This window comes from Solea senegalensis, linkage group LG5, assembly GCF_019176455.1.
Source record: "Solea senegalensis isolate Sse05_10M linkage group LG5, IFAPA_SoseM_1, whole genome shotgun sequence".
Taxonomy (NCBI): domain Eukaryota; kingdom Metazoa; phylum Chordata; class Actinopteri; order Pleuronectiformes; family Soleidae; genus Solea; species Solea senegalensis.
The window spans coordinates 18,186,907-18,204,586 of NC_058025.1; the positions used below are offsets into that span (position 1 = coordinate 18,186,907).

Consider the following 17,680-nt stretch of genomic DNA (forward strand, 5'->3'; position numbering starts at 1 on the left):
GCCTAGACCTTTTGTCTCCTCCCAGTGAGTGATTATAATTTGTTACTTTGGCCTTTTGCTTATCTAGTGATTCCTCGATAGAGTGATTTTCTGTTGATACTTTTCCTCCCTTTGAGAGTGATTTTTATTTGTTACTTTGTCCAATAAATTTGAGTATTTTTGGAAGTTGTCTCTGAGTCGTGCTATTGGGTTCAAGTCCTTGTTCGGTTGTGACATTACGAACTGACCAGCATGAACCCAGCCGACTCAGAACAACTGACAGCGGCCGTTCGCTCCCAGAACACCCGCCTGACTCAGCAGGAGGAGCACATGGCCTCTCTGCACAGTGGCGTGAAGGGGATGGCTAAAAGTCAGGAGGAGTTCAAAGCCTCTATGACAGCCCAAGTTAACCTCCTGGCAAACCAAGTACATCAAGTCCTTGCTCATCTCACAAGGGATCCCTCTCCCTCAGACACCATGACCACACCATCTCCGGCGGATACCAGAGCTTCATTGATCTCAGCTCCCCATGCCACGACTCTTCGCCTTTCCCCCCCAGAAAAGTTTTCTGGTGAGTCAGGAGGATGTCGGGCGTTTATTGTGGACTGTGATATGCATTATGAACACTTGCCCTCAGCCTTTCCTACGGAACGATCGAAGGTGGCATTCATGATCTCCCACCTCACCGGGAGGGCGAGGGCATGGGCTACGGCTGAATGGTCTCGGGATTCAATGATCTGCGGATCCCTCAAGGAGTTTAAACAGGCTCTGCGGAAGGCTTTCGATCCCCTCTCATCCGACCGAGAGAAAGCACGTGAGTTGAGCAACATCAAACAAAATAGAGACTCTGTTTGTGACTATGCTATCCGCTTTCGCACCCTAGCCACGGATAGCGGATGGAATACCACGGTCCTGTATGATGTTTTTCTCAAGGGACTTTCAGATCAAATTCAAGACTTGTTAGTTCCCCTAGATTTGCCTTCTGATCTAGACTCAGTAATGACTCTGGCCATAAGAAAAGACAACCGCTTACAGGAGCTACAACGAAGCCGAATGGCCTCTGCAGCTGGTCGTCATCAGGGTCGCGCTGCTGTCACTACACCCAGTTGGCGGAGCTCCTCACGTGCTCCATCACCCATTACCCGGAGGGAGAGGCCATCCGAGGAGGTGGAGGAGCCCATGCAGTTGGGGCGAACCAAACTGTCCACAGAGGAGCGCCGTCGTCGCCTGCAGGAAGGCAGGTGCTTCTATTGCGGACAGCAAGGGCATCTGCTAGCAGCGTGTCCGGCAAAAGGCACAGGCTCACCAGTCGACAGGGGGGTACTGGGGAGACGTTTCTCCTCCACGGAATTCCCTCCTCGAGCTTTAACCCAGACTAAGGTGAGGCATCACAACACCACACTTAGTTTGGAGACTCTCATTGACTCGGGGGCTGATGAAAGTCTCATGGACTGGGATTTTGCCATGAGACTCAAGCTAAAAACAGAACAATTATCTCAGCCTATAGAGGCCAGCGCTCTCGATGGCAGTCGGATTTTTCGAGTGACGCACAAGACTGAACTGCTCACAGTTATCATTGATAACCACTATGAACTTATGCAATTTCATTTATATAACTCTGCCCAGTATCCTCTCATTTTGGGTTTTCCCTGGCTGAAGAAACATAACCCGCACATTGACTGGAGTACTGGGAGGGTCTTGAACTGGGCAGAAGAATGTAAAACCAAGTGTTTAAAGTCTTGTCATAATGTGAAAACTAGTGATAACATTGCCTCTGTTCATGTCACAGACTCTGAAACTCCTGACCTGACTTCAGTCCCAAGATGTTACCACGAGTTGAGTGAGGTATTTAGTAAAAAGAAGGCAACCTCCCTTCCTCCCCACAGGCCTTATGATTGCCCCATTGATTTGATCCCGGGGTCCCCTATTCCTAAGGGTAGACTATATTCCATCTCTGGCCCCGAAAAGAAGGCTATGACCGAGTATATTGAGTCCTCGTTAAAGGCTGGTCTTATCCGCCCCTCTTCATCTCCAGCGGGGGCAGGGTTCTTTTTTGTGGGAAAGAAAGATGGGACACTCCGACCATGTATAGACTATGCACCACTTAATGACATAACTGTTAAGAATCGGTACCCTCTGCCACTAATGTCATCAGCTTTTGATCAGCTTCAGCAAGCTAAGGTTTTCACTAAATTAGACCTCAGAAACGCATATCATCTGGTTAGGATCAGAGAGGGGGATGAATGGAAAACAGGCTTTAACACTCCTAGTGGTCATTACGAGTACCTAGTCATGCCGTTTGGGTTGACCAATGCTCCTGCTGTCTTCCAAGCAATGATCAACGATGTACTGAGAGACTTCCTGAACCACTTTGTGTTCGTGTATTTAGATGACATATTGATCTTCTCCCCAGATTTAGACTCTCATGTGCATCATGTACGGCAGGTTCTCCAGCGACTGCTGGAGAACCAATTATATGTCAAGACAGAAAAGAGCGAATTCCATGCCGACACTGTATCTTTCCTTGGCTTTATCATAGCCCCTGGAAAGGTGCAAATGGATCCGGCTAAAGTTAGCGCTGTGGCTCAGTGGCCAACACCTGATAGCCGCAAAAAGGTTCAACAATTCTTAGGATTTGCTAACTTTTACAGGAGGTTTATCCGAAACTTCAGTGCCACAGCTGCACCTCTACATGCACTTACCTCTCCTCAGTCTCCCTTTTTGTGGTCCCCTCAAGCTGAGGAGGCCTTCCAGCAGCTCAAAGTGCGATTCACTACTGCCCCCATTCTCACAGTTCCTGATCCCAGCCGGCAGTTTGTGGTGGAGGTGGATGCCTCCAATAATGGAGTGGGGGCAGTACTCTCCCAGCACTCTGAGAAGGACAACAAGCTTCATCCCTGCGCCTTCCTGTCTCATAAACTCTCGCCGGCAGAGAGAAACTACGATGTTGGGAACCGTGAGTTATTAGCAGTGAAAAAAGCTTTGGAAGAGTGGAGACATTGGTTAGAGGGCGCACAGCACCCATTCATTGTATGGACAGATCATAAGAATCTGGAATATATTCGCAAAGCAAAGAGACTGAACTCTCGCCAAGCCAGATGGACATTTTTTTTTAACAGATTTAACTTTGTTTTGTCTTATAGGCCGGGGTCCCAGAACACCAAGCCCGATGCCTTGTCCCGTCTGTTTGACCCCGAGCCTACTGCCAAGGAACCGGAGCCCATCCTACCACTGAACCGTGTGGTAGGAGCGGTGAGTTGGCAGATAGAATCTCAGGTGAAGCAGGCTAATGGTGAGAATCCGACACCTAGTGGTTGTCCGGAGAATCGCTTGTTTGTCCCTGTTGTTATGCGTCCACAGGTGATCCATTGGGCTCACACCGGACTGCTCACCTGCCATCCAGGAGTTAAGAGGACCATGTACGTCATTTCCCAGAGGTTTTGGTGGCCCTCCATGGAGAGGGAGGTTCGGGAGTATGTGGAGGCGTGTTCCATCTGTGCCCGCAACAAGACCTCCTCCAGAGCGCAGATGGGGTTGCTGCAGCCACTCCCTGTTCCCACTCGTCCATGGGCTGAGATCTCACTCGACTTCGTCACGGGGCTCCCGGTCTCTGAAGGAAACACCACTGTGCTCACAGTGGTAGACAGGTTTTCTAAAATGACTCATTTCATAGCATTACCCAAGCTTCCATCTGCCAAAAGAACGGCAGAGATTATGATGACTCAAGTATTTCGTATTCATGGTTTTCCCAAAGACATTGTTTCAGACCGGGGGCCCCAGTTCATATCCAGGTTCTGGAAAGAGTTCTGCAAGCTCATCGGGGCCACCGTCAGCCTCACCTCTGGTTATCACCCAGAAGCCAACGGCCAGACGGAACGTCTCAACCAGGAGTTAGAGACCTGTCTTCGATGCCTGGTGTCGCAGAATCCGGCTTCCTGGAGCAAGAAGCTGGTGTGGGTGGAATATGCCCACAACTCTCTTCTCACCTCGGCAACTGGCATGTCTCCATTCCAGTGCGTCTTCGGCTACCAGCCCCCTGTCTTCTCCGAGACAGAAAAGGAGATCATCGTCCCGTCGGCCCATGCCATGGTCCGGCGATGCCACCGCATCTGGGCAGCCGCCCGTAAGGCACTCCTACGCAGTGTGGACCGCATGAAGAGGGCTGCTGATCGGAGGCGCCTACCTGCGCCTGTATACAAGCCTGGCCAGAAGGTCTGGCTCTCTACGCGGGATTTGCCTCTCCAAGTCGCCTCCAGGAAGTTGGCTCCACGGTTCGTGGGGCCTTTCCCAGTGTCCAAGGTCATCGGCCCTTCCGCTGTCCGTCTGCGTTTGCCCCGGTCCATGAGAGTCCACCCCACCTTCCACGTCAGCCGGGTGAAACCGGTTAAGGAAAGCCTCATGGTGCCCGCAGCCGCACCCCCTCCACCTCCCCAGATGGTCGACGGCGGCCCTGTCTACTCAGTCAAGGCTCTGCTGGCTGTGCGCAACAGGGGCCGGGGCAGGCAGTTCCTGGTGGATTGGGAGGGCTACGGTCCAGAGGAACGATCATGGGTTCCTGCTAGCTTTATTGTGGATCCTGACCTCATCACAGACTTTTACAGACGCCACCCTCAGTTATCTGGGCCGTCAGGTGCCGTCCCTAGAGGGGGGGGTACTGTCATATCCAGAAAGTTGTGTTAAGTTATGTTTAGTTTTGCCTTCTATTTGTTTTGTGACTTCCTGTTTTATTTTGACATCTCTCTTTCCTCTCGTTTCAGATAACTTGCCCTTCCCCTGTAGTTTTCCCGCCAGTCTGATTATCTTCCCCGCCCTGATTGTTTCCACCTGTTCCCCATTTACTTTGAGTTACATATAGCCTGTGCTTCCCTCTGCCCTGCGTCAGTTCGTCTTGTCTGTCATGCCAGAGAACCCACGCCAATCCATGCCACGTCAATTGTTTGTAAGGTTTTTGCTTTTCTTAGTTGCTACTTTGTTTTGTCCCTTTTTTGAGCCATCAGAGTTTTTTCCTCGTGAAGAGTGATTTTGATTTGGCACCTTGCCTAGACCTTTTGTCTCCTCCCAGTGAGTGATTATAATTTGTTACTTTGGCCTTTTGCTTATCTAGTGATTCCTCGATAGAGTGATTTTCTGTTGATACTTTTCCTCCCTTTGAGAGTGATTTTTATTTGTTACTTTGTCCAATAAATTTGAGTATTTTTGGAAGTTGTCTCTGAGTCGTGCTATTGGGTTCAAGTCCTTGTTCGGTTGTGACACATGAGGCTTGGCGTAATGCCTCTTGTATGACAACAATCTCTGTTTGTGGAAGTGACAGTCTTCTACATACTTGGTTTTCATAAATTGCTTTTTTTTCCCACGAAATTCTAGGCAGGTGGCATATTTGTTTTTTTCACTTTGACATTTTCTTGTCCGAGCTGTGGACTTTTGAGGTTGTGCTTGTTCCTCTTTGCAAGCTGCCTTAGATGTTTTGACTTCCAAATGTGACACATTAACATCTGGGTTTTCTGGCTGTTCTATACATGTGCTGCTCTCTTGGTCGTGGTCCTCCACACACATTTTGGGTGCTGCAGGTTGAGGTGAGTCCTCCACTCTGCTCTCTGTGACATCTACTGTCACGTTGCTTTGTGGGGGTGGTGGTGAGGACACTGCTCTTTCAAAAGAAACAGGCACAAACTCGTAGCTGGCATAGGCACTGCGCTCTCTGAAAAGCTTGTGTATATGGTTAATCAGATCATGGAGGTGAGTGAATGTCAGCATAATTGCTTTGCCAGGTGGGGAAGGCAAACCTCGTGCACTCGAGTGAGAATCAAAGATTTCATACAGTCCTGATCGGGTGCGAAACACTGCAAAGCACTCGGGAGAGACAAGGAGTAAAGCAAAGCTGACATCTCTTGACAAACACTTGAGTTGTTTAGCCAGGGGCAACGACCATTGCTTTCTTCCTGGGCTGTTGGCTTGGGCTTTCAGATGCTTTGGAACCTCTTCTCAATCAGGAGCTGTTGCTTAATAGCAACATAAAGTGAATCTACCTGTTCAAGCACTTTGTCGAGGTCAGGTGTGCTGAAGTGCGCGTCTTCATTTTGGAATGCCAGGAAGGTTAAAGCATTACATGTGCACTGATGGTTTCTAGAAAAGGTTGTGTACCTTGTATCCTTCTGAGAATGTGTTGCCCTGATGGAACGCTCCTGCAGCCTGGCTGAAGCCTGAAGCCTGAAAAGAAATGTGGAGGATTATTGTGATTACAGTTATAAACATACATGGTTATGTTAAGTAAATTATCCCTCTGCCACAGTTCAAACTATTTTTTGTACAATTTTGTCAAAGTTGAAGTAATTGTAAACACATTTTTTATTGAAGTCATTCAGATTTTTTAAAAGCGCGTTTATTATACAGCGTTTCTTTGCAATCTTTCAATATTTTTTTTTTACATTTTTTTGTGCTCCTTTTAGTGGATTGAGTTGTCTAGATGTAGATGAGGCAATGCAAGCGTTTGTGTGTGTGTGTGTGTGTGTGTTTGCGTGCACGTCAACTGTGCATGGTGGAAACGTACCATTCCAACTGGGTCGTGGGAGTAGGAGGGTGCGTTGTCCAGCATGATGGGGGATTTTGCTGGTGGTGTGTGAGTTTTCATCATCTGATAGTACACAACAGCACATTTAGAAAATGTGGAATGACACAGTGATGTCACTAAGCTTGAGGTGAGAAACATACTGTACCTTTCTAACTAGAGACTGTAAGGGGCTGAGGGTATCTTTAATGGTCCAGCTGTGTTTGGCTGGTGAAGATGTATCAGACGGCTGTTGACACATGATGTTCAATATACTGTAAGTAAAATGAAGCTCACCACCTAGTGTTTTGTTTTAACACATAACATTTTGTTTAAAGACAATGGGTTGAGTATGCTGCCCAAGCCGAGTCATCTACAAACACAATTAACCAATGAAACCAAAGGCTTTCAGGGACACAATATACTCTGTTGATATTAAATTAAACCACAACATGTTTTTCCATACACTGATCATCTGGTGTAATGACAGATGATGGCTTGCAGAGGTGTATAAAGTACAAATACCATAAATGAAAATGACAAGGTTAAAGTCACCCACAAGAAAATTACTTGAGTAAAAGTCTTAAAGTTGCTCACATTAAATGTACTCAAGTATCAGAAGTACAAGTTTTACACTACACAAAAAGCAGCAAAACAACCAAAAATGGTTGGAGAGTTATTAAACGCCTTTATCTCTTGGCACTTGACTCTGTATATTTTAGGATTTTCCCCCATCCCAACGTAGCGAAACATTGTTGCCAGGTATGACAACTGACGACGGTCGTCTTCTACCAAAGGAGATGCCGTCAGTGTGGTAACGTTTTCCGTATCTTCCTCATCAGTGTGGAAGTAGCCATGTCGATCTCCGCCACCCTTACCTCTAATCTTCAGGAGTACCGTACGTTGTCCTTCTCGTCCTCTTGGACACGCCCATTCCAGATAATCCCTTTTTTTTTTTACACACAAAAAGGTATAGGTGTAAAATGTCAACGGGAGCTCATAAAGTGCACAATCAACACATACGTCAAGATAGATGATCCTGTTCATCCATAGTGAGGAAAGAAAGCAGCAGTACAGAACAAAAACACATAACGAGAAACATTATAGATTTCTATTTTAATTTGTAACAAGTAACTAGGTGGCAAACATCAAAGTAACAGAGTAAAAGTATATTTTTTAATATTTAAATGTAGTAGAGTAAAGGTAAAAGTCCTGATTTAAAAAAAAAAAAACCTCAGTACAGATCCTCAAATATAACTTAAGTAGTGTCATGAAGTACATCTACTTTGTTACTATCCACCTCTGACGGCCATCTCACCTCTCTAGGAGAAGCAGGTTCAGCTCCAGTCACAGCACTGGTGGTTGTTGCGTCCTTCTAAATCACAACAAAACAATACCCCCCAAAGAAACTTAATTTTGTTGGGGGGTTTTTCCACAAAGTACAAGAAATTATTTTCAGACAAATAATTAAAAGCACATTTTAAAAAGTAAAATAAACTCATGTAAAAATGACCAACCTTGGTTCGTCTCCTCTTTGGTGGGGTTTTCTGCAGACACAACAACAGAGACAACATTAACACCTTTAAGTAGCCATGTCTGGGCAAATGATCTTTTTCAACAGTTTGGACACTATATGACAAAATTGACAATTTTAGATTGCACATGGAAGGAAGAACATCTTTATACAGTACCTTTGGAGTAGCCGGGCTAACAGGGGTGCCAAGCTGTGATGGAACAAACTGATCCATCGCTTCCAAGACATCAGGGGAGAAGACCACAGGATTCAGGGGAAGGGGATGAGCCTGAAACATGGTTGGTGCTGGCTGTCCCTGTAAAAGACAAATGTCAAATGTAAACGAGTGGTTATTTGCCTCGTCAGTATGGCAAACTATACGCAGTAACAGCAACAGCATTTCTGGCATTCTACAGTTAAAGCTTCAGAGTGATCAGGTTAGAGTGTGTGAAACCATTACCTTCCTGCCTCGTCCAACAACTGACCACTCAAACAGGCTTGTTGGATGAGCCACAGGTGCCCCTTCTCCCCTCACCACTAGTTTTGGGGAGATGTGTCTCGGAGGGATGTCGATTTTGGGGAAAGCTGTTGCACGGGAGCTGGTGTCAGAAACTGTTTGTATGTGGCTCCCCACAACAGCTGCACCAAGATGTCCATCCCATCCGTGTCACTGAGGTGCAACTGCAAGAATATGCAATTAGAGTTAATTTATGCCCAAGAACTGGTCAAACTTTATATTAAGACTGCATGTGCTCTTTGTGCCTTAAGATTCTACTTACGCCATCTGCGCACCACAGTTCAGTCCGACCAGGAAGAAAGTGCTCAGCCACGGACAGGTACTTCACACCTTTAAAACAAACAAACAAACAAACATTCATCCATTAAACAATCAATTACTGCAACTTTAAGCATTTGAGCAATGACAAAATACTAATCCTAATATTAATTTTTAATCAATTCAATTCATGCATATTATAGTCAATGATGACATGTGTATAGCAATACAAGTGAGCAGCAGATTGTTGCTAAAAATTATACTTATAACGACTTTATAGCACAATAATAACGGTGATCATATGTATGTCAGTAATAGCCTTGAAAACTGGATCTGGATGTGGATACTGTCACCTGCAAGATCAGGATACAGAGAGCGAGAGAGGGAAGGACACAAGCTAGGGAGAGAAAGAACAAGGTTAATGACATATGAAAAGTCATATTCATACCCTGAGAGAGTGAGTGTGAGTGTGCATGCACCACAGGAAATTCTAACTAAGATGATCGTTAACTAAGAGATGGTCCAGGTTTCCCTGAACCAGCTCTAACTATAAGCTTTATTTAAAAAGGAACTGTCATTGGAAACTGATATGGTTTTGTGGTTGCAAATTGTTAATAATGTGGTGTTTTATTAGGAGTGCTTTGGGTTTATATTTCTTTTGAATGGTTAGTATACTCCCAGTGTCCTAGTAGTGTGTCTGTCTGTCCTCTTCTCGTTTCTTGCCTGTGTTCTTAAAGTTTTAGCTACAATAAGGTAAATGGCATGGTTTGACCCATACTGGCTGCTGTGGCCTCTTCATTGAAGCCCCCGTGTACTCTGTTCCTCCCTGAAAGTTACATTTACATACCCATTCAAGCTGCTACACAATGAAACTCCTGGCGTAAGAGTTCCTGAAGACTGGCCTCAACGTTCAGTCGTGGAACAAAGTCCATGACAAACAGCTGTGAAAAGAATTAGTCGGTCACTACAACATATCAAAGCAACTGAAATGAAAGAAATGGCACTTTTAAAAATTAATAAAAATACAAGAAATTCACCTGAGGCCAGCAACTCCGGACACTCGTCAGAAGCTGGTCGAAGTCTCTCCCCGATTGCTTGACGGTGCGGCTGGCTGTCAGGTTGTTGCCGGGGGCCAAAACGCAGACGATGTCAGGGTTCCGAGGCAGAACAACACTTCTGACCTCAGTCCTTAACTCCGCAGCAGAGGCCCCCGGTGTGGACATGAAGCCGAAGGAGAAACTGTCGGGTGGCATCTGACAGATTCCATCTACGAGGCCTCGATGGAGATAGATAAGAGAAGGCATTGTAGTTAACAAACATTTTGTTAACTAAAAAAAATCTCTCTCTCTCTCTCAGTACACCGCTGGACCATCCTCAAGGACCATGTGAAGACCTTCACCATAAAGGCACTGTCTACAACAAGGTGGGGAGCTGTTCGGTATCAGTTGAGTTGCCTGACATCCTAAAGGCGTTGACTGCACTAGAGGACCATGGAAAAGCGGGATGCAGAAGTTGCCTCGTTAGCTAGAGGGATCTTCAAGGAGTTGCAGACATGGCCTTTTCTGGTGAGCACCATTGTATGAACAAAGTCAGCAAGCTTCTGAAGAAAGGTTTTCCCATATGGAAACATTATTCCAGCTTTATGGATTTCTGTACTCCAAGGACCTGATGAAAAGCACAAAGGAGGCAAGAAGGCTAGGGGAAGGCTGCCATAAATTGGAACAGGCCACAGAAGATTGCAGAACAGGACCTGAGGCTGGAGGTAGAGGGGGCAGTTCTGTCCTTCCCCACAGACATCTCAATACCAAACAAATATTGATTACCAGATTTTGACTGGAGAGAGCCAACACAGTCAACTAAGTCCGATGTAACAAGGACAGAGTTTGGCAACCAAACAAAATACAAGCTCAGGGCCGTCAACGTAGAGCATAGACTTAAAACCAAAAGGAATACCTTAATTCAAAGTCTGGCGCACTGGCCGAGCCAAAGTGGCTAACAAACAACCTAGTACTCACAACAGTCAAAACTCACAAATCTCAAAGTGAATACTCAAAAGCTGCTACAAAACAGAGTGACAAAGGGGCCAACTGCTCACATCAAAGCACAGTGCCCCCAGGTGACTCCCTGCTGCTGATTCTTGACAGGTGTGACTGTAAACCAGCTGAGGCAGGATTGGGTAGGTGAAGCTGGAGCAGGGTGACCCAATCACAGTGCAGGAGAGCAGGCAGGCTGAGGCAGGCAGGTGAATTGGTGGAGGAAGACCATCTAGGAACCAGAGCCACCAATCAGGAAATTAGAACATTGTTAGACATGAAATTCGCTGGCGCCAAGGAAACTCACAAACTTAAGTTTTAGGGGAGATGAAGACAAACAGAGAGAGGAGAGAAAAAAGTTCAGAGATGAAGACAAACTGAGAGAGGGGAGAAAGTACAAAAACAAGTAGTGTTGAGCCATAATCCCCATTCAATAAAAGCCTATAGACCAGGGGTGTCAAACTCATTTTTGTTCATGGGCCACATACAGCACAATTTGATCTCAAGGGGGCAGGACCAGTAAAAATAGCAAAATAATAGAATAATAACCTATGAATAACAAGAACTCCTTTGTTTTTTCTCCTTTGTTTTACATTTACTGAAGGATAATTTTACAAAACATGAACTTTCTTGAGAAATATAAGTGCAATTTCAACAATATCATGCCTAAATTTACTATTTACACAGCACACTGGATCTATAAAGACATAAACATTTAGTCACGGGTATCTGGAGCATTTGACATTACGTTTAGATTAGTGTGAAATTTTAACAAATTCATCCTGTGGGCCGGATTGGACCCTCTGGCAGGCCGGTTCTGGCCCCCGGGCCGTATGTTTGACACCCCTGCTATAGACAGATATCATAGTTATATTCAAGTATACACAGATGCATCAAAAAACCTTTCCCAGAAAATAGGTAGAATTTCAAATTATAAAACAGAAACGGTTAAGTAATAAAGTATCAGTATACACAGAAGAACTTAATGCAATTGTATATAGCAGTCCAGTGGGTGGAGGAAATACAACCACTACGAACAATTATCTGCTCAGACTCAAGTTCATCACTCACAAGCCTACAGTTTAGTCACTCAGAAAGCAGACAAGACATCATCATAGAAATACAGCAAACACTGTACAGAATTCAAATGATGGGACTTACAGTTACATTTTTGTGGATACCAGCACACATTGATGGAGGAAACATAATAGTAGATAAGGTGGCAAAAGAAGCATTAAGATATAATAACATAGACTTAGCAATATAATTAAGCAAAATGGAAAATTGAAAGAGCATCATTAAACAAAAACTAAGGTGAGGTGGCAAAAGCAATGGGAGGAGGGGAGAAAGGGAAGATGGTTTTTCAAAATCCAAAAGAAAAGTGGGAGAGGTTAGGTGCACGGAAAGAAGCAGGAAAGAGGAAAGTATCATATCAAGGATCAGATTTGGTCATACAGGATTAAACAACACACTATTCAGAAACAAACAATACAATACAGGCAGATGTGACCACTGTGGGCACTGTGTAAGAGAAATTATGACTAAAAAGTTCAGAGGCATTGATGAGGAATTAGATTTGGTAAACATATTACAAAAGAACCTGAGTGACTGTTACAAAATAATATTCAATTTTCTTAAAACCACAAAGTTGATTTGGAGGATATAGTGAATGTGTGTGTATGTATACTACCAGTCAAACGTTTAGACACACCTTCTCATTTAATGTTTTTTCTTTATTTTCATGACTATGAAAATAAAACTATGAATAAACACATATGGAATTATGTAGTAAACAAAAAAGTATGAAAATAACATGTTTTATATTTTAGATTCCTCAGAGTAGCCACCCTTTGCTGTGTTAACAGCACTGCAAACCCTTGGCCTTCTCTCATTGAGATTCATGGTGTAGTCACCTGAATTGGTTTTCACTTCACGGCCTTGTCAGGGTTCATTTGAGGAATTTCTTGCCTTCTTAATGAGGTTGGGAACATCAGTTGTGTTGTGCAGAAGTCAGGTTGGTACACAGCTGACAGCCCTATTTGACAACTATTGGCAAGAACCGATCAGCTCAGTAAAGAGAAACGATAGTCCATCATTACAGTCCGGAAAACTTGAGAAGTGCGCCTCGAGTACATACTTGCCAAGTACGGGAGTACACAAGTATAATTCTTCAATTGGAACAGCAGCGTACTTCTTGTTCTACTGTTTGAATTGCGGGTGGCGCCAAGTGCTTAAGCCTCACCTACAGTGTTGATAAATGAACATATGAAATACTTTTAATAAATGCATATATATAGTTATTATTTTCACAGAGTCAGACACATCTCTAATCAACTGTTCAGAATCAGGCCTTTATGGTCAAACAGCTGCCTACATTATGAAGCTCATCAAGAGAATGCCAAGAGTGTGCAAAGCAGTATTCAAAGCAAAGGGTGGGTATTTTGAAGAATCTAAAATATAAAACATGTTTTGCGTTATTTCACACTTTTTTGTTGATGCCTTCAGTGAGAATCTACAATTTAAATAGTTATGAAAATAAAGAAAAACTATTAAATGAGAAGGTGTGTCCAAACTTTTGAATGGTAGTGTATGCATATGTATATTATTATTAATTTATATCATTTATTTACATACATACATACATTTTTTTTTTTTGATCCACACTCCATACCAGATGGTGGCGGTAATGCACCAAATCGTTGTTAATACGCCATAAAACCTCAAAAAAGAAAGAAAGAAGAGAAGCGCATTTTGCCACCGCCCGTCCTCTCTTCGACTTGTGGAACTGTGGTGTTCGGGTTGGTGGAGTTTCTCAACACTCCGTATCTTCGCGTCTTCGCTCCTCTCTGTGAATACCAGCGCCCTCCTTCTGAGACACGCTGCTTCTTGACGTGCAGCGGAGCCACGCGGAGTCACTCTGACGTTTAATCACCATGGGAGACGTGATTTCCAATCACCTGGATGAAACCAAGCGGGAGATCGTCTCAGGTGAGCAGCTGCTCTACTCTGCTGAACTCTGTGTGTTGCTGCCGAGTGCCGATTGTTGGCACACGTGCATTTTTACGCAGCTGTAACTATCAACGTATTTGGAAAGAAACAAGAGCGAGGGTGCGGTCTGATTGCCCGCCCTATCCCATGTTATTTTCCTCTTTCCGATACCGTCTTTGCTGAAAAACTTCTCGAGATCAAGAAAGATGACTTCATTAGAACTTAAGAAAAAACAAGATTCCAACTACATCCAACCCATACGTAGTGATAACTTTTTAAAGATGGACTAGATGCTCTGTGGTGTTCCTGGTTTTTTTTTCCGTTACGTCAGAGGTGTCCAAACTTTTTGAGAGCCAGTTTTCATGTTAAGATTTCCGGGGTCCACACAAATGCTCTGTTTTATACTTTTATTTTCATTGTCACAGTTACATTTTTTCTTCTTTTTTTAAAAAATTCTGCTATCACATCTGGAGTCAGATATCATAATAATATAATAACAAATATCTGTCTGTCACAGCTGGGTTGCAAAGCCCTGATTTTGGTTTCAAAAGTGTGACTACTTACCGAATGAGCAAATTTAGATGACATGTGACTGTAGCCAGTTTACTATAGAGCTCGCCAACGTGATGTTATGACGCAATGCATTCTGGGTACGGAAGGCTTATTCGCCCGGACATATATCTTTGTCTGCAGTATACTAAGGGATGGCGAGGAGCTGCTGCGTAGTAAATTGTCATAGTCATGTTCACGACCGCCACGAACGAAAAGAACAAAGGAATAGGCTTCTATCGTTAACACTAATGATGATGATGATAATAATAACAAAACGGCATTTTCAATATAGCATACATTTGACCCGTTCGAAAAGATCACAACAACAATCTCTCACCTGGGTGGAAACAGCATCAGCAGGACAAGCGAATGATGAGGACAATGAAGCCCCTTCAGGTAAATGTTTTGGTACTTTTTTTTTTATCTCTGAATTAATTGATATGATAATTCACTGATCAATCCATCTGTATGATAAATATTACAGTGCCTTGTAATTCTTTTGGATTTCAAATGATATTGTATAACAAGAATATTTCTTATTCTCAGACAACACTTCATCTGTAGCTGTGATGGAAACCGGGTCGTCAGACATGTCAGGAGGATGCTGCTCCAATGGACAACACAGGTTGGACAGCAGGGTGACACACTGAAAATCCCTGCATTCAACAGGGAACAACTGGATGCAAAAGATGTGGAACAGACCAGGAAACGAGCTCACGCCAGGATCAACGTGGAGCGAGTTATTGGTTGTATGTGCACCAAGTTTAACATTAAATGGGACCATGCACCTGGTGTCATGGTCAAATATGAAGGCGAGGAAGACTTTACTTGATAAGATTGTTGTTATATGCTGTGACCAATATGTGCCCAAATGTTGTTCTGGAGCCATCATTTTACAATATAAACCTTGACTGACTTAAATATGTATCTTAATCACCATATTATCCTTTTATGTCATGGTTTTCACCTTCATACATGTAATGATTTTTACCCATTATATGCAAATAAATTATTTTCTGGCTTTTTGTGAAAAAAATGTATTTGTAAAAATGAATTGCAAAGAAAAATTGCACAATATAGCACTGAAAGAACAGACAGTGTACACACTGCAAAACTGAATTCACACAGTTATTAAATGTACAATATAGGAGTAAAATTACCTCACGGTAGGGGATGAGTAAGGCGCATCGATTCCACAAGAAGAACATACTTTACCTCTAGGGCCTGTTCACATGACAAACTGTTTGTAAAAGTACAGAACATGTACCTCCATTGCAGAAGATACAATAGTATATTCAACAGTAAATAATGTAGTTAATAATACACACGTGATGGACTGGTTAAAATGTTTTTTTACAACTGCTCCAGTAACATTCATTAGTGACTATTAACAACAACTGGATAAGAAAGTACATTAACACTCATTCATCAATGTTACAGCAAGTCACCACTGCACACTCGGCAGTGTGCTTAACACACCAGCAGCAGCAGCAGCAGCAGCAGCAGCAGCAGCAACAACAGTGTTTGACTGGGAATGACGTTCAGTAAGAGAAAAATCTGCACTCATTTTACATTTACTTTATGCCTGATGTAACAGACTCCTATCTTCTGGAAATACCACGCCTTTTCCTTCGCGTTTAATTTCTCTCGATATGGACACGCTGCATTCGCCCGTTCCATTTGTTGTCGTATTTCGTGTTTGTGTTTGAGTGCGTCAATAGAAGAAAGAGAAGAAGTAAACAGCCAGACTACTTGGGATTACCGACATTTTGCCTTTACCCCCCAGAATGCATGGCGTTTTGGTCACATGGTCTGGCGAGCTCTATTTGACTCACGGGCCATACATCATGAAACCGAAGTTGTGGGTTGTACAAAATCTGCGGCTGTGATTGGTCCGTGGGCTGGACTTTGGACATGCCTGGTTGACTATAGGGTGTGGACAAAGTGGTGATAATATCAATTCAGTGTCAGGTTTTGAGTGGAAGTAAATATACAGTAGGAATCATACAATGGTTATTATATTAAGAATAGTAGTGTGCATTCTGTCCATCCACCATTGTCCCATTTCATTATTAATGTGAATCCTAATTATTGTAAGAGAAAAGATGAAAATCTGACTGAACTATCAGTCTGAAGTTTCAGATATGTAGATTTTAAAACATCATCTTTTTATCTTTGTGCACTCCCGGCACGTGTATCATCAGTTCATTCAATTATTTATTCCAGCCCTGCAAACTAAAGAACAAAAAAACAAGTAGAAATGTTGTTTATTTGTTTTTCTCTTTCAACCGAATATCAGAAAAGGCTGTTTGTTTTTCCACCATCAGTTTGAAAGGAAAAATCAAATATGCAAGGAAACAAAAACTAAATAACCAGTTAATCTTACTTTATTTATTTTACTTCATTTTCTTTTATCACGTCTACTGCTCCATGCCACCATCATGCATGAGCAGTGAATACACAGAGAGGGTTAGAATAGAATGTGGACCAACCTTCGGTTTTCAAAATAAAATGTAAGAAGGTTGTAAAAAAGACACGTGTCAGTATGATTCAACCCTGGATGTGAGTCATTAGCCTATGTCACATGACCTGGTAGATGTTTAACTAAAATTCTATTTTCTCATTGAACATTAATGTAAAATATGGTTGAGAGAGATGTTGTGGCTAGCTTGATAGTATCACCTTTGTCAAGATGGCCTTTCACAGAAAAACTTCAAGTAATAAAAAAATGGAAGTCCAACTCCAGAACTGGAATTGAGAGAAAAGGTTATGAAAGTGGAAAGACATTTCAAGATCGAGACATGTGCACAGTGTACCGGAAGCTGCACAGTGAAAGCTACGGGCTGCACTCCACAAAACTGAGAATGTGCAGAAGGATCCCCTCGCGGGTCCTCTTCCTGGCCGAGGTGGGATCCCGGAAAGGTTCATTGTACGTTAAAAACTAGTCTTTGTATTACCAGCTTGTGCATTTGAAATTGTATAGTAGTTTGAGGCTGTTCATGAATTTATTTGTCAATGTGTGGTTTGTTGTGCGCCGTGATTTCATAGCGCTGTCCGTGGTGATGAAATAAGCCTCGGTGTCAGCAGTGACCTCATTTTATATTTCCAGATTTTGGCTATGTTTGCACTGAGTATGTTTATTTAATTTCAACTATGTAGCCATAATGGTCTCCAGTTTTATGAAATTAATGTTGAGAATGTATCTTGTTGCAGGGAATGATGTTATGGTCTATTTGTTTACATACTTGTCATCGTTAATTTAATGAATTCTTTTCTCTCTGGCCGATTTTCAATAT

The 17,680-nt window shown here is 43.2% G+C and overlaps 1 protein-coding gene and 2 long non-coding RNA genes across 4 annotated transcripts in view; 1 reads left to right on the forward strand and 2 right to left on the reverse strand.

The window, feature by feature from the left end:
• Positions 1 to 5,990: 5,990 nt before the first annotated feature.
• On the reverse strand, positions 5,991 to 6,757 carry LOC122769003. The gene is made up of 3 exons (XR_006360401.1): positions 6,693 to 6,757; positions 6,527 to 6,610; positions 5,991 to 6,186 (listed from the first exon to the last, which is right to left on the reverse strand). It is a non-coding gene; the product is annotated as an uncharacterized LOC122769003 (long non-coding RNA).
• A 1,119-nt stretch (positions 6,758 to 7,876) lies between these two features.
• Positions 7,877 to 8,340, reverse strand: LOC122769002. The gene is made up of 3 exons (XR_006360400.1): positions 8,215 to 8,340; positions 8,041 to 8,070; positions 7,877 to 7,898 (listed from the first exon to the last, which is right to left on the reverse strand). It is a non-coding gene; the product is annotated as an uncharacterized LOC122769002 (long non-coding RNA).
• A 5,242-nt stretch (positions 8,341 to 13,582) lies between these two features.
• The window catches only part of LOC122769342 (protein Niban 2-like), a 40,763-nt gene continuing 36,665 nt past the window's right edge, over positions 13,583 to 17,680 (forward strand). Inside the window, exon 1 of one of the 2 annotated variants that reach the window (XM_044025807.1) lies at positions 13,583 to 13,832. In XM_044025807.1, coding sequence (XP_043881742.1) covers positions 13,778 to 13,832 — 55 coding nt within the window. In that variant the 5' untranslated portion in view covers positions 13,583 to 13,777. Of the gene's footprint in view, positions 13,833 to 15,903; positions 15,929 to 17,680 lie in introns of those variants that run through there. The other variant, XM_044025808.1, reaches the window with a different exon arrangement.